Consider the following 17,435-nt stretch of genomic DNA (forward strand, 5'->3'; position numbering starts at 1 on the left):
AATGCTGGTCAATAAACTTTAGCTAATGCAATTATACCAGAAAAAGACCAGTAATACAATTCAGTGTTGTGATGTTAAACCAAGCCTCAACAGCAAAGCTTCTACAGTAAGCTAAAAAAAATGAATTCTAAACACCTCATAGCAAGAGTACATACATACTACCTTGTTTCAGAGATGCACACTCTTCTCTCCCACCCATACTACCTGACCTTTACTCAACTCCAGAGTCTGCTGTATTTCAGTGATGCTGAGTATAAGCCATAAGCTGGTATTTGGAATCATCTCCTGTAAAAAAAAGTAAAATCTGACAGCCTTTCAATGCCAGTTCCTTTAATGGATGAGATCACTATTTTTATCTGTGTGCGGAAGGCTTTTTGTAGCAGTTCACTTCTTAATTGTTAGGAGTTGCACCACATTCATTTTGATCAACTCAGAAAGTTTATTGGAAACAGGAATATTTATTTCTCTGCAGAACTGAAGTAACTCAAAAGACAGAGAAAAAAACCCAACATTCCCAGATTTATTCACTCATATAACTCTGTGTATTTAAGTCTTATAATGATAGGGAAAGAGTTGATTAGACTGATTTGTCAGCTGGAAAAAGCTCCTATTTGCATTACTGAAAGACCTAGGTAAAAGGCAGCTTTAGGACTAGCTTTGCGCTAGTCAGGAACTGAGTCAGGACCAAATATTAAGCCAGAGTAGCCATAGTGCTTGTTTCGGTCCTATGGAGCAATTACTCCAGCACACCTAGCCTGAGCCAATACAGGATCCACTCCACTCAAGGATTTTTCTACAAAAGGGAATTTATGGCTCTCATTTGAGACATTCTTCCAACTGCCTTCTACCACCTGGAAAACAACAAAGCAGCTGAGCACTGGGGCCTAAAAACATTAAAGGTCACTGATCTATACAAAAATCCTGTTGGGTTTAGGGAGAAATACAGACCTCTTTAGCCAACCTGAATGTCTAAGCAAATCAGTGTATGGAAATACTTCCTCTCTGGCTGAAGGGGTACTAATACACAAGCAACTCTGGGCAAGCACCATCTTCCTAGTCTGTGTTTTCATTAGGATTAGGAGGAGGTACAGGGAAAGGCAACCTCAGGCTCCAAGGCACCTTGGTAGAACAAACAAAAAAATCTCGAGGATGTCATTTACTGGCCACGTAGATAGAAACACTAGATAAGGGTACAATGAAGAGCTAGATTTACCCCCTAAAAATGTTATTTCAACAGCACTGCACAGGATGGCTTTGATTCAGTCTTCAGCTCATGCTGACTTGACATCTGTCCCCATTCTCTTCTCTTCAGACAATTCTATAACGGCCTTCAGCTCAGCTTCAGAGTACTTAGGGGTCAGTGCCACATTGTCATAATCAAATTCTTCATCAAGTGAGAATGGTTGAACATCATCCCCTAGTACCTGTAATGAGGAAAAACAGATACATAAATAACATTGTTGCAAGCGATGATAAGGAAGCTCAAAACATAAACTTCTAATTAATATTTAATTAAACTATTTTTTCTGACTCTAGCATTCTCAGCTGATTAAGCTCTTTTTAAGTAAAAGAATAAATTCAATTATTCAGTTTGACCTAATTTAAACCATTTAATGTGCCCCATTTGGACTGTATCTGAATTAATATTATTAGCTAATTTTGCTCAAGGCAAGGAATCTAAAAACCTCCCTCACACACATCTATTACATTCCTGCCACTTGTAGTGGCATGGCTGTGGGGATATGGACAAGTTATGTACAGCTATGTTAAATTTCAAAGACAGATTCCATATCCTTAAAATTTGGGCTAGTATCACATAAAGCTTCAGCATACATGCACCTGATACTAACGTAACATGCTTCCCAGAACACAGTTTCAGCAAAGGAAATGCCTGGAACGAACAAAATGACACATAATCGATTTTCAGACTCTAATAATTTCTTTTCACCATCTCAGGGATATGCAATTGGCTGGTTTGGATTTCTTGCATGATGAACACAGAGTCTCACTGCATTTGCCAATATTTGCTTTGTTGACATAGTGTATAGCATTTCTGTATTGCTTCTCGTTGAACTATCTTAGAATAAACGCTCTGCCTATAAAATGAAATAATGAAAACAAGTAACTATGGCAGGCTGCATGCTGATAAGGAACTGCAGGGGGCCATGACACAAAAGGTTTATGGTAAGCAGTTACATAAAATTAATTCCAGAGCTACACAGGAGACACATCCTCGCTGCCCAAACTGTACAGGAATGCTCCCTGTCCTTTAAGAAGTTAATATAAAATGTCTAGAAATTTCAACCATGACAAATAGCACAACTCCTCAAGGGCTCTGTGTTTCAGAGATTTAAGTACTTCAGTACCAAATCAGCAAAACATTTAAACACATGCTTATTTTTTCAAATTTCTGATGAATCCTCAATGAAGCCAATGACTGCTGACGTATTTTAAGTTAAGAATACACTTATTTGTTTTGCTGAAAGGGAGGAAGAACATTCAGCATCTCACGGTCACTGCTCAGTTTAGAAGGCACTGTATCCCACACAATTTCTGGTTACGTTTTGTAAGAAGCTGTATTGACACAGTTAATGCCATCTAATAAGTTAGAGAAGTGGTAGCTGGATTCCTCTCCGGTGGCCAGGCACCTGACAGACATGGCAGCGAGTATCTTGCAAGTATCTACATCCTTTATTAACACACTGTAATATTGCCTGATTGATCAGGAAATATTTTTTCTGGTTTTGTATAATTTTATTAATCATCTGTGTCGCTTGATGTTCTAGGGACCTGGCGTACATTGGCTTCAATAGAAGCTGGAGCATATAAATCATCCTAGATGCAGACCTGTAGGCCGTGGGCATTTATAAATGAGACAAACAAACTTTGTAGATAGAGTTGGTCTAGAAAACGGTATTCATTCTGCATGCAAAGATTATCTTGCTTATGTCCATAGACTATCCCAGGTAAACCACCATTAACTTTTATAAATAGCACATCCAAGAAATGAGACAAAGCCTGCACACAAGCTCTCTTTCCCATTAAGGCTAAGGTCAACTCCTTAGACCTTCTCACCATATTCACGTCCACTGTCATCTTTTCCACAGGCAAAGCCTCCTAAAATTCCATGCTAGTAAGGGTACCAGCAACTGGGTAACAACTGGTACCAGCATCGGGGTTCATTACTACCTGTCTTTCCTTTGCAGAAATACAAAACACTCTTCTAAAATATGATACAAGCTGCAAATATTTTTCAGTTAGTTTGATTGTATCAATATTTGTTACCACATCTAAGCTAAGAAGAGTTTAAATTACAGTAAGCCTTCACAGGGATTCTACAAAAACACATCTATTCTTCCTCTGCCAACATAGTTATGGAAAGTATATGCACATTCACTATGCCCTTGTGTTGACCTTCATGATATTCCAGGAACATTTTTATGCATGTCCAGAGAAATATTGGAAAAACTTTTGTTTAAAAAACTCAACCCCAAAATGCTAAGTGACATGAGATGCCCAAGTAGAACATACCCAACTTCACTGTTAACAATTTTTCTGTTACCCACTCATTGCACATTTGAAAAGTTTATTCACATTGCATATTTATCGGTGTGCTTCATCTCTCAAACGAGTACTCAAAGCACTAGGGATTCTTTTTTTGCTTCTTCTCCCAAGAAGCCATTCACTTCAACCTTCCATGCAGACAAGCAATCTAAAATTTTTATACTGCAAACCGCAATTTTGATCTATTTCAAAAGGAAGACATTTTGCAATAGAACACCAAATCCTCTGAGCTGATCAAGTTATTATCTTGTTATTTTTGCCTAAGGAGCTGAGAGAAATATGTGAATTTCAGGTGTCTAATTTAACATCTAATTGAAATCTTTTTGAGAGCTCTCTGGGAATAGAATTCTGCTCTATTAGAAAACTGCCAGTTTGCTTAAGATTGCTCCTGTGATTTACTCTCTGAAGAAAAAATCATTTTCATTTACAGTTCCTGCATGTCCAAATTAAAGGGAAAAAAATGTAATGCTCATATTAATAACTGAAGCATTTTGCTAGAGGCTGTTTTACAAAGTAATGTTGTAAATAAAATACCTTAAAGTTGAGACTTTCAAAAGTCTATTAATAATTGGCAACTCAGTTCTTTTTATTAATCTGTATGGAATTACAGCTAGCTGAACAGCTTGCCTCTGTCCTTCTAAAACCTTTATTTCTGTGTAATTATGGCACTCTATGATTCACTTGTTCAAATTATGCAAAGGATGCGCATACACTCACCAATTATTTCATTGTATACTCAAGGGAAAACTTACTAGTTCAATAATAATAAGTGAAAAAGGCCAGGGGGAAGGCATGTATGCTATTATCTCATATAAGCTTAATATATACTGGGGTACTTGGGAGGAAAAAAACAGTTTGTCTTGAGCTTGGGGCACTGGATTGGGGATCTCGACCAATTTTTCACTTCTGGTTCATCATTCTGGACAAGTCACTCAATCTCTGTGTCTTTACCAGCCTCTGAGAAGATGAAACTCTTCTATCTTCTTTCACGTAGTCAATCCTGTCTAAGTTCTTCCTTGTTCTTGTTGCATTTATGTATAGCACTTAGCAGAAACAAACATCAGTAAAAACCTTAAACCAAAGGAACTCAATGAAAACTGTATCCTAGGTTATAGATGCTGCCATTCCACAGATAAAGCTAAAATGATAGGCATGGTAAATACTTTTTTGAATGCTCAAAGACAAACAATGGAGAACAGAAGGGTAGAATTCACCTTTCCTAACCCCAGCCATATAAACATTAGGCTTCTAGATTAAGGTAGTCAATTAGCCAAAAAAGAGCCAGCCTGAGAGTCAGCCTGTGGATGGAGCTATATTACATCTTAGGACAAATGCCTACAGCAAGAGCGATGAATTACTTTCCGCAGGTGCTTATCTCCCCCTCTTGATGACAGAAGGACTAAATTAGACTAAGTTTAAAGCTGAAGTTAGGTGAGATCAACCCCACTTTGAATGCATGTTTATAGTGAATGGATGAAAAATATGCATTCAACTGCACTCATAAGTATGCAGGGCAGGAAATAAGAACAAATAAAGACCCTAGGAAGCAGACATTAAGACATAATGTTAGTTAAAAAACTATGTTGTCTTTTATGAAAGAAAGTATGAAGTAGAAATAAAGGAGAGAATAAATATCTGGGAAGGTAAATGTTCTATGATAATGTACTTCCACCACGGAGTGAATGCTGTTTCAATTTGCAGCGGCCTGTGGGACATCATGTATGCTGCACTGTCGATATTGAAATCCAGGAATATATTTCTGTCTAAAACCTGGGAAGAAAGACAAAGCAACATTGGTGGACAACACAAATAATTTGCTGTGTCGTTCACTAAGCCTCTTTCCAACAGCTTTTGACAGAAAAACATTTTCAGGGAGACAAGTTGTTCTTTAACAATTAGCCAAGTTGTACACCGGGTCTTAGCAGAGCTTCTTTTTTTAAACTTTCCCTAGCAATACATTCAGAGAAATACACCTTCCCTTAAAGTCCTTCACAAATATGTCCATAGCATAGACATTTGACATCCTACATTGCACTATTAAGCTTCTTTATTTTTCATAGGGAATGGTTTTCCCTATGAAACAAACCAACTAGGCACCCACGTTCTGTTGCCCTTCCCTAACAGACTTGTTTTGATGGACAGAGAGCAGGGATGTCTCCAGGAGAGCTGACTTGGGCCTGTTCAGGAGCCTGGTGGACAGAGTCCCTTGGGAGGCAGTCCTGAAAGGCAAAGGAGTCCGAAGGCTGGACACTCTTCAATAAGGAAGTCTTAAAGGCACAGGAGCAGGCTGTCCCCATGTGCCAAAAGATGAGACCACGGGGAAGAAGACCGCCCTGGCTGAAAAGAGAGCTTTGGATGGAACTCAGGGAAAAAAAGAGAGTTTATGACCTTTGGAAGAAGTGGCAGGCAACTCAGGAGGACTGCAAGGATGTTGTGAGGTTTTGCAGGGAGAAAATTAGAAAGGCCAAAGCCCAACTAGAATTTAACCGGGTGACTGCCATAAAAGACAATAAAAAATGTTTTTCTAAATACATTAACAACAAAATTTTCATCCTTTACTGGATGCAGGGAGAAACACAGTGACAAAGGATGAGGAAAAGGCTGAGGTACTTCATGCCTTCTTTGTCTCCGTCTTTAACAGTAAGACCAGTTCTACTCCGGGTACCCAGCCCCCTGAGCTGGAAGGCAGGGATGGGGAGCAGAATGAAGCCCCCATAATCCAAGGGGAAATGGTTAGCAACCTGCTACACCACTTAGACATATGCAAGTCCATGGGGCCAAGGGTACTGAGGGAGCTGGTGGAAGCACTCACCAAGCCCCTTTCCATCACCTACCAGCAGTCCTGGCTAAGCAGGGAGGTCCCAGCAGACTGCAGGTTAGCAAATGTGACGCCCATCTACAAGAAGGGCCGGAAGGAGGATCCGGGGAACTACAGGCCTGTCAGGCTGACCGTAGTGCCGAGGAAGGTTATGGAGCAGATCATCTTGAGTGCCATCACGCTGCACGTACAGGACAACCAGGTGATCAGGCCCAGTCACCATGGGTTTATGAAAGGCAGGTCATGCCTGACAAACCTCATCTCCTTCTGTGACAAGGTGACCTGCTTAGTGGACAAGAGAAAGGCTGTGGATGTTGTTTCCCCGGAGTTTAGTAAAGCCTTTGACACTGTTTCCCACAGCATTCTGGAGAGACTGGCTGCTCATGGCTTGGAGGGGCATACTCTTCGCTGAGTAAACAACTGGCTGGACGGCTGGGCCCACAGAGTTGTGGTGAATGGAATGGTGACCGGTCACAAGTGGTGCTTGCCACGGCTCAGTTTTGGGGCCAGTTCTGTTTAATATCTTTATTGATGATCTGGATGAGGGGACTGAGTGCACCCTCAGTAAGTTTGCAGACTACACCAAGTTGGGTAGGCATGTTGATCTGCTGGAGGGTTGGAAGGCTCTGCAGAGGGATCTGGACAGGCTGGATCCATGGGTCCAGGCCAATTGTATGAGGTTCAACAAGGCCAAGTGCCGGGTCCTGCACTTGGGTCACAACAACCCCCCCATGCAATGCTACAGGCTTGGGGACGAGTGGCTGGAAAGCTGCCCCGCAGAAAAGGACCTGGGGGTGTTGATCAACAGCCGGCTGAATGTGAGCCAGCAGTGTGCCCAGGTGGCCAAGAAGGCCAACGGCATCCTGGCCTGTATCAGAAACAGTGTGGCCAGCAGGAGTAGGGAGGTGATCGTGCCCCTGTACTCGGCACTGGTGAGGCCGCACCTCGAATGCTGTGTTCAGTTTTGGGCCCCCCACTACAAGAAGGACATTGAGGTGCTGGAGCGTGTCCAGAGAAGGGCGACGGAGCTGGTGAGGGGTCTGGAGCACAAGTCTGATGAGGGGCGGGTGAGGGAGCTGGGGTTGTTCGGTCTGGAGAAGAGGAGGCTGAGGGAAGACCTGAAAGGAGGTTGTAGCAAGGTGGGTGTCCGTCTCTTTTCCCAAGCAACAAGTGATAGGACAAGAGGAAACAGCCTCAAGTTGTGCCAGGGGAGGTTTAGATGGGATGTTAGGAAAAATTTCTTCACTGAAAGGGTTATCAAGCATTCAAACAGGCTGCCCAGGGAGGTGGTTGAGTCACCATCCCTGGAGGTACTTAAAAGACGTGTGGATGAGGTGCTTAGGGACATGGTTTAGTGGTGGACTTGGCAGTGTTAGGTTTACAGTTGGACTCAACAATCTTAAAGGTCTTTTCCAACCAAAATGATTCTATGATTCTATATCAGGGAAAATCTTTTTCTCTTTCTAAACAAGTCCTGCAAGACTTAATTTTCAAGGCAAGGACAATTTGAAGCACTGAGGGAGTTTAAAATGGACCTGTTCGGTCTTGACAGTCCTAAAAATCATGCCACAGCTATATTATCTAAATGAAGGCAAAAATATGTGTATAATTTAGGGGAATGACTGCCTTCATCTTGAGTAGCCTTGCACCAACCAAACAGTTGTGAAAATACTAACTCTTTCTTCTTGAAAAATGAAGCAACCCTTAACCAATGTAATAATACTCAGTTTCTCTTTCATAACCCAACTTTTTCTCAAATGGAAATGAATTTTGCATGCAGTGGGATCTTTCTCTATTTTTCATGAATTATAGTTTAAAGAGTCATATGCAATCCTTTCTGAACACTGCAGACTGCTACAACCCTCCTCCTTCTTTGGTTTTATTCAGAAGTTATCAAATGAGAAAACTATAAAACCTCATTCTAGGGGGATTTTGTGTGCCAGTGGATATTTCTCAAGGCAAAAACCTTGAATTATGTCAATCCATAGGGAAAAGAGTGAGTATTTTTATTCAAAGAATGGTGGGTATTAAAGCTTGAAAGGTCATTTTAGAACATTTACTTTTTCCCAGTGCAGACTTGTTCCTTATAGTAAAGAGTTTATTGCAAAGAACTAAACACAATTGAGCACAGGAAAGGAGGCACCATACGCACTGCTATAACATATATCCTTCACTGGTCACGCGTCATTTATAAACTTGATTTAAGCCTCATGGGACATCAATAGGCATATGAAACTATCAAAACTGGCCCATTTTAGCCAGAAGCTAACTTCAGCTTCTATTACAATGATCAGGCAGGCGAAAAGAGTGGTGAAGAATTCTCTGCAACAGAAACATCCCCGAAAGTTAATGCTCACACTGACTATTTGGATAGGAAGCTTAATGACTTAAAATAAGCCTGTGAGCAATCCACACCTTCTGTTCCAGTTTGAGAAGAACTGAAATTCTGACGGAAAACGGCAATTCTAAATTAAAGCTTGTATTGATTGTGTCTGATTAAAAGACTCAAACTCCATAATGCAAACCCCTCCACACTAGACCTAGACAATGCAGATCCTCAGCAGCATCTTGCTACTACTCATTTATAAGAGGACAAATCCCAATTCTGATCACAATATATTCTAAAACCTTTTTTTCTTTTAAATGTAATGTAAAAGGGATCATTCACTACCTCCTTGTTGCAGAAGATGGTTCCTATATTCAGCCCAATAAGAACTGCAGGATGTTGTAAGATGGTAAGATCACTGGAAAATTAAATAGCCCATCATTCTAAAAAGTCAGGAAGTGCAGAGTTTACTTGAATATTCTGTCAATTACACCAATTAAATATTAAAAAGCCCACGTACAGTATTGAAGTACACATTTTGAAAATGTAGGATTATATAGTAGCAGTGTGCAAGATAAAATAGTACCTTTCTATTAGAGTGTTTATCTCAATTCTTAATGTATTTAAGAATTCATTAATAATTTAAAAATTAATAATGTGGTTTGTTAACTCATAGCAGTTCCACACACTCCATCTACATCCCTCTGTTCTTGTGGAAATAACGTTAGAAGCCAATAGGTTAAAAAACCACCCCAAACCCTCAATGTTTAAATAAATAAATCTGACCTCATACCTCTTGGGCTTTGCTGTCCGATGGCTGTGGAACTGAGAAGGTTCTGAACTTCAGTTGAACAGGCTTATCAAAAAAGGGTGTACAGTAAGTCACTGTCTGTTCCACCTCTCCTGGGAGAACTAATGACCCTGCCGAATAAAAAAAAGTCAACTTTACCCTTCCATTCAATGTATAAATTAGCAAAATCCTGTGTAAAATCCTGTAGTGCTCACACACACGCAGAAGCTCGCTAGTCAAAGTGTGCTGTACTTATTGTTGCATAATATATAATATAGGCAGCTATCTTTAAAACAGATCCGTGCAGTCCTGAGCTAAAATCTAGATAATAAAATCTACTATACTAGGGAAAAATCAAAGTTGGTTGAAATAAAGACAGGTAGCTCTTCTTTCTTGAGGAAACTGGATTAAAAACCTGGATGTAGATGCTCCTAAACTCAGAGAACACCTGGGATTAGATTAATCTCTTTCATAGCAAAGAAGGAAGGTCCTGAGCAGAGATGTCTGCAGTAGGAGTTACAAAATACCAGACTGAATCCTGGCCTTGCCATTGATTAGCTGGGCAGTCCAATTCTCTTTTGCTAGAGTTTCACCACCTGTACATTGGGCATAAAGAATCTTAACATGACGCTCCCAAAACATTAAGTAAAAATACCTGGTAGAAGTACTAATATTCCCCACTCCAGTGCCAGATAACTCTCTTGTCCAAGGACATTTCACGGATGTCTGTTCCTCCCTGAGCTTTTCAAAAAGAGGTACTTGAGCGGACTTCCCTATACCTGGGACACAGGAACATGTAACCTTTCCACATGGGCAGGATTCGGTCCACAGTTCACAAATGCACAGACTTTCTGAATCACTTTTCCTTTACATATTTAAGCAAAACGTTCATACTGGGAACAGTGGGTTTGCTTCCTGTGACAGCTCAGAAGAATATGCCTTAGGTTTAGAAATATCTTTTAACATGAATCAATCTCAGCTCTGGTACAGCACAGATGTGTCCATCTTGTCTCAGTCATGTTTTTATGAAGGAACTTAAGGGGACCATATGTCTTGCAATTTAGTCAAAGGATTATGTAAATCTACCTACTATTTTTTCTAGCTGATACACAAGTTTCTTTACAGCTTCATGACTACATTTTAATAGCTTGAATTCCTCCTGAAATCTCAGAACAAGTTTTCAAAGCGTTGCTTAAATGTTAGTTAATGGAACCAACAAAAGGGTACATAGATCCAGGTTGAAAAGGAAGAAGTGGCGATTTTTGTCTACCTGCACGCTTTTACCACAGTAGTGGAGTTACAGACCTCTCATTCACCTGTAAATCTGAATTTGAAACTCATGATTTCCTAGCTAGGCCTTCATAAAAAAACCATGATAGAATTATTCATTTAGTTTTCTTCTGGTTGTTGTGTACTATTTCAAAGCCAGCAGGGCTTTGGACTTGCAAAGTAGAATGGTCTTTAAAAAAGAGCTGAATTCATTCACTTGGATATCTCATTCCTGGATTTTTGTCTTTTGGTTCATGATTCACGTATAAGTGGTTTCCAGTTTTCACCCCTATTCTCTTGGTTGCTTATATCTATCTCTAGTCATCTATGTGCTTTCAGTACTTGTTCTCAGCATAGTATCTGATCTTATTCTACACCAGTTATATGAGAAAGCTTTCTGAAAAGAACAGTGTAGTCCACAGGTACACACGCCATGTCTTCACATGCTCTGCAACTGCTTTTCTCGATCTTTCATAACCTGGGTCAAAACTATTTGTAGGACAGAAGGAAGATGCGAACGCTCATTTAAAGGCAATGGCATCTTCCGCTAATGTTTAGAACTTGCACCCTAAATATATACCCTCACTGAAGGAAGGAAAGCCTGGCCATCAGGAGGTTTGTACCACCTCCTGATATAAACACTGATTATTTCTGTACTAAGAGCTTCCCCCCAGCCCCCAAGAGACCAATCTGCGGAAAGAAGACGAGGAGGAAGCACTGTTATGCAACAGTCTGGCAATGGTGCAGAAAGACAACTCTTAAAAATTAGGACAACAGAAGGAAATTTATTTTTGCTTTTAGCAAGAAGTGCTTGTCATACTCAGAATGTCAATTCCACTATTTTAAGGCTCGTTAGCAATGCAAACAATGTTTCAAATTCCCTTCAATCACCCCATAAGAATGTGGTAATCAACCTTTGTTTGCCAGTAGACATGCCAGAAACGAGCTTTGTCTCTCTATCCTGGCTGCGTGACAGCACATGAAAGTCTAATCGGTAAATGCTGCTTTCCCTGATAATGTTTAATCAAGAAACTCCTTCAGAGAGAAAAATTAGGGAGTTTTGACAGTCCTCCTCCTCAGTGGGAGCTCCCAAAGGAACTGTAGGCTATTGTAAGTTCTAGCCAGTACCTCACAGCTGGTTTAGGCTGATGCTACAGCACTAGTGGATGATGATCCTAATTAAGCTGCTAATTATGTTCTCTGTGGAGGTGATTAATTAGCAACAGGAAAGCCTTGGATAATGCCAACGGCACCATATATAGAGATAACGGAGCAGGCAGTGATATCGAAAAGCTGAGAAGAGATTTTGAAATGCACTGCTCCTCATATCATGAAGACTCAACTTCCTGGATGATGTAGCAGTGAACTCTGATGACTTTACTCAAGTCCAGCGTACTTTAATGAGGGCGTAGTTGGAAACCGGTTAATTCTCTTCTCTTTAGACCCTATCCGCCACGTGATAGACCCATAGAAAGTGATTACTGAATCTGTGAACTCTGCTGAGTTGGGGGTTTTTGCTCATTGTGTACCGTTGACATTACTTAGAAGTATAGAAAAAAAGCCTATATTGGCACAAACTTAATTTGAACTTTCAAGACCGAAGAAGTTCAAAGTTTTGTCTAAATCTTTAGCTTTCCTGTAGCCAAATGATGCCCAGCTATAGATACACTAGCACAGGTTTTACCACTTTCAGACACTACATTTCAGAAAAATGCTGCTGATGGGGAGCTGAGGAGGGAGGTTGTGAAAACGAAAAAAGCTTAAAAGCTAAATTTTGCTGCCTCCTCTGAGTCTCAGGCTTCAGGCTGTTAGCCCCAAAGAGCTGTCTAGTGTGAATTCATCTCGAGGCAGTGTTAAATGGATTGCAGAGACTTGAGGAGAAAAAAAGAAAGAGAATCACCAGTTGGGGGGCCCCCCATACTTGAAAAAAATCCGCGTAATTTAACTCTGAATCCTCTTCCTCACCGTTACTTTTCTGGACGTAAATATAGGCTCAAAATATAAATGGAAAGGCATAGATTATGGAAAATAACAGATATTGATATAATTTGCCTAAAGAATTATTTAAATAATCAAATAGTTATGCTTGGCCTCAGCTTCAAAGTAACTGAGTCACTTGGGTTCTCCTCAACCTCTGCGGGGTTACGGTGAACTGGGACTTTGAAAAGTCAAGTTTACAGTACCTCAGGGCTCCAAGCGGATTAGGATGCGGCTCTGATGTCCTTGCCTATGCAGCCTCACCCATACATTTAACTAGTCCTATTTTAATTTTCTCTTCTATTTAAAAAATAGCACAGTCAAGGTCTCTAGACATGCTTTTTATATATTTTGTACTTTATACAAATATTACCTATTATTACCTAACCATCCTTCGAGCCCTGCAGCAAGTGATTTGCCACCAGTCCTGGAAGGGAATTCTGTTGCCAATCCATAGGTACTAGGCATTCTCCATCCATCCCTGGAGAAAGCCTGATCACCTCTATTGTTGCCTTAAGCTACTCAGAGTTACAGATTAAATTCAGTGAGAAAGAGCAATTAAACAGTCCACCCTACACATGCTGTCTCTACACGATGCATTAAAGCTATGGTTTAGGGCAGCAATTTTACTTTGCCAATCATGGTTTACTGCGCCAAAGTCTCACAATGCAAAGCATTGCCCTGGTTTCAGGCTTTCAGCCCAGTGCTTTCTAATGAAAACAGCTACAATGAATTTGCATACTGGCCAAATCTATGGGCTGCTTTTTTTTTGTAAGAAGCAGCTGTATTCATTCACACCTTAAAAGACATTGGACTTCAGGAAAATAAGCTGGAAAAAAAAAAAGGAGAGAAAAAACCCCACTAGAATGATTCTTCCAGGACATCTTCCAAAAAGCATTGGCTTAGATGGGATGTTTTAACACCTATTTTCTATCATGCTTTTCACACTGTCACCTTTGAGCCACTTCCCCTTAAGAGTGAATATTTATTGTATTAACATACAGTTGCTGACTCAGCTAACTGATTTGCCCTTTAAAGCTAAATGAAGTACGGAGATGCTGAACTGTTGCCAATAACAAGTAGCGATAAAAGCTTGTTGCAGTTATACTAGCAAGGTACGACATTTTTCACTGGGTGTCCTAGCTTGTTTTGCCAATATGAAGTCTTAAATTTATCATTTGTTCTGACGTACAGGTGGCAGTATTTAAAAAGGCGAGCAACAGAATGTCTTTCAAATGTCTGTCACACTTTGACTCACTTACAAACTAACTGGAATTCTTCAGAATTAATCCTTTATTAAGGTGGTCAATAGGGATATTATATTATATTACTTTATTATTACAAACAATAGACGCGACACCATTTTATATTTTAACTTGCATTTTGTTGCTATGGTTTCTACTGGAGTAAGATTATACCTCTCTTATTACGAAGCCTATCAAGTGGATTTTGACATGTAAGACAACTATCAAACTGCAAGTCCTATTTTCTGCACTTAGGTGTCAAGGGAAAATTTTTCATCTTGACTCAACAACGATCTCCACTGAAGAAGCCCTGGGAAAGACCCAGGCTGTGGGTTTCCTGGATGAATTTAGATGCTGTTCACTTTCCTTACAGAGTTCAGAAGGAATAATTACCTTCTGGATAGGCAGTGTTTCAAAGTTATAAAATACAATCTAAATGCTTAATGTTGTTAGTGAGCACTGTTGATTTCTTTCTGCACTGAGGCAGTCTGTGCATGGAGTTTGTGCAGGGAGTGCTGTCTCATGGGGAGAGCTGAGGAGAGCAGAGATGGAAAGCCAAATCAAATGTCGTGTAAAAAGCGAGTAGTTAGCACACTGATAATCTACAGTAGTGGTGGTATAATGTTATGTTTATTGTTTTTATAATCACCGATAAAAGCACTAACTGAAAGGTTTTCCCAATGTGGCTTGCATAAAGTGCTATTCAGACAGTACAAGCAGATGATCATTTTTGTAATTCTCATCTTATTCAAATGCAGCCTGCTTTACTGGAGCTTTCTAAACGTATGTGATTAACATTTACTCTTGCACGCAAACAAATACACAGAAATGACTGAAAAGCCTGGAAAGAGGCAAGGTCTGGCATGGTCCAGAATGTGGCGAGCTATGCCCAAGCTCTAGCAGAGCTCTTCTTTCCTCACTGCCCTGCTTGGTATTTTAGTGTTGGGCTTATTTCTCATCATCCAGTTTGGGGCCTGTTTTGAACTAGAGATATCTAACAATACTTCCATGAACTAGATATAGACAATTCTCATTTCATTATGACAACAGTGAAATGTGGGTTTAGGCTTCCACCAGTGAGCCCCACGTTTTTTTTGATAGATATTACTAGAATTTAAGACACAAACACAGAACAATGTCCTACAAAGGGAAAAATGGGCACATATGAACACTGCACTCAAAAGAAATCTTTGATGTCTGTACTTGATACAGGAGTGCTATCTCAATCCCTCCTTCCTGGAATGCCCAGGTCGGAGAAAGAATATTTGCTGTGAACCTGACTTATGTTGATTTATTATTTTCTTGTGAGTTACAGCCAAGCTCCAAATATTCATCAACTGGAAGTCTCTAGGCCCTCTGGCTTCATAGGAATTCTGTACATATAGCAAGGAAAGACTAACGAAATCTTTACTGGATCAGACAGACTAATCAAATGGCAATAACCAAGGAACTGAGAACCAAAGTCCTGCTCTGTAACAGCTTCTGTCAGTGACCTTAGGTAAATCCCTTAATCTGTGTGGCTTGGTTTCTTTGTGCAGTCACAGGTATAGATGAGGAAAATATACTTAATCACGAAAAGGTTGTCAATTGTGGTGGTAATAAAGACCACACAAGCACCTATGATAGACAGATAACTATGGACACTAGGTTTCTCTTTACTTTTTAGAGGTGGGAGAGTTAAAATTATTATAGAACAGTTCAACACAACTCAAAATGCTCATAATTGGAATTCTTAAAGAAGTTCACTGTGAAATTCAAAATTAGTCTCATCTATTTTAAGCCCAGGATGAAATAATTTTAATAGGTAGGGACAACATTTTCATTAAATATTTCCACTTTGTAGAACTCTCTTTTAGCACCCACGTTACTTTGTGGAGAAACTTTTGTAATCAAAATAATTTCAATACAAAATAGAAGTGCAGAAAAATTCAGAAACGTTGCTAACAAGAAGTGTTCTGTAATTCTGAAAAATCTTGAAAAAGAATAACTGCTCACCAGGACACAATATAATAAATATTCCTTATAATTTATTATCTCATTACCTCTTAGAGTGAGGAAATGAGTACTTTAATATGGGGAATTTGGTCAATTTGGGGAATTTTCTAGCAATAGAAGAATGGAGGAAGAACATCTTTTTTAGAGGAGAAAAGGTGCTTTAAACAATGTCCATATGCTTGCATCCAAAGACAGAGAATGATAGTGAATATAAAGGGGGGGCAAACCTACCACTGTATGTCTCTTCATCTGTATCTATATCTTCCAAATCTAAGTGCTTGTCCACCTGCCGTAAAAACCCCAAAATGGAGAATAGATTAAAATTTATTAATTCCATTTCTTATAGTACAATCTAGAGCAAAGCAAAAAAGCATTACATTGTCTCCTTCATCTTCTCCATTCTCCCCAGCATTTTTCCAAGAAAGCATATGAATTTTCTTTTAATATACTTTTAAGTATAGGCAAAGAATTGCTGCCAAAATTACTGCATATCAACTACAGTGATGGGAAAGCAGCTCAAGCTGTACAGCAGCTTTTTCAGGAACTTAGTGGGAAGATGGAGCAGTAAAATATTTTCATAGGAAAAAGATACATGAGAAGTTACTCCGCGGTTTTGCAAGCTCACTGCATATGGCACAGAAACAATACATGCTGTAGGCAAAGTAGAGCTTGATCCTTCTGTTTTGATACTAGTGGTGAACTGAATGGGAAATAAAAAAGCTAAGAAGTACTAAATTTTTAGTATTTCATCTGGGACATTGCACTACTGTTTTTTCAGGCTGACGTCCCTTCAAAATGGTGTAAACTATCTAAAACATACCACAAGAAAAGATGTTTCTTATTTCAGGTAGCACTCTGAATAGATGCATAGGGTGAGAGTGAAAGGCCTTTCCCAGCCTATGTACGAATAATTTTAGCATGAAGGATTTACTAAATGCACTGGGTAGTCTTCTGTGTTTCCATGCAGTAATTAGAAATGCTCTTAGATAATTTTGTCCAACCTGATTTGCACCATTCTCATCAACACTTACATAACCTTTACACTTTAAAAGTACATACTCATTAACATTTGTAAAAAATTTTGGATGGTGATGCTGTCATCCTTCTTTTCCACAGATGGGAAAGAAATACATCAACAAATTGCAAGTACTTTGTAAATGAATAAAGCAAAAATCAGTCAGGTTCTACTCATAATCCCCACTTTGAAGAAAATCAAAGGAAACCTCACCTTCACTCTTTCAGACAGGCTGAGATCACTTCCATCAGAGCCACCAGCTTTCCAGCTCTCATTCATCACTGCCTGTAGATAGATAGGCAGAAATACTTATATGCATGAAACAGAACCAAAATCACAGTCAAAGCTCCTACTGATTTACACATACAGATCCTTTAGGGTGTCTTTAAAATTTTTTTAAAACTGAATGCAATGCTCCTGAAAATAGAATGTATGCA

The 17,435-nt window shown here is 39.6% G+C and overlaps 1 protein-coding gene across 1 annotated transcript in view; it reads right to left on the reverse strand.

Moving 5' to 3' along the window:
• Positions 1-419: 419 nt before the first annotated feature.
• Positions 420-17,435, reverse strand: part of IFTAP (intraflagellar transport associated protein) — a 32,731-nt gene continuing 15,715 nt past the window's right edge. The window contains 5 exon segments of the mRNA XM_059819802.1: positions 420-1,294; positions 1,296-1,424; positions 9,502-9,629; positions 16,215-16,269; positions 17,212-17,283. Coding sequence (XP_059675785.1) covers positions 1,226-1,294; positions 1,296-1,424; positions 9,502-9,629; positions 16,215-16,269; positions 17,212-17,283 — 453 coding nt within the window. The 3' untranslated portion in view covers positions 420-1,225.

The sequence above is a fragment of the Gavia stellata genome, chromosome 7, assembly GCF_030936135.1.
Source record: "Gavia stellata isolate bGavSte3 chromosome 7, bGavSte3.hap2, whole genome shotgun sequence".
NCBI classification, from domain to species: Eukaryota; Metazoa; Chordata; class Aves; order Gaviiformes; family Gaviidae; genus Gavia; species Gavia stellata.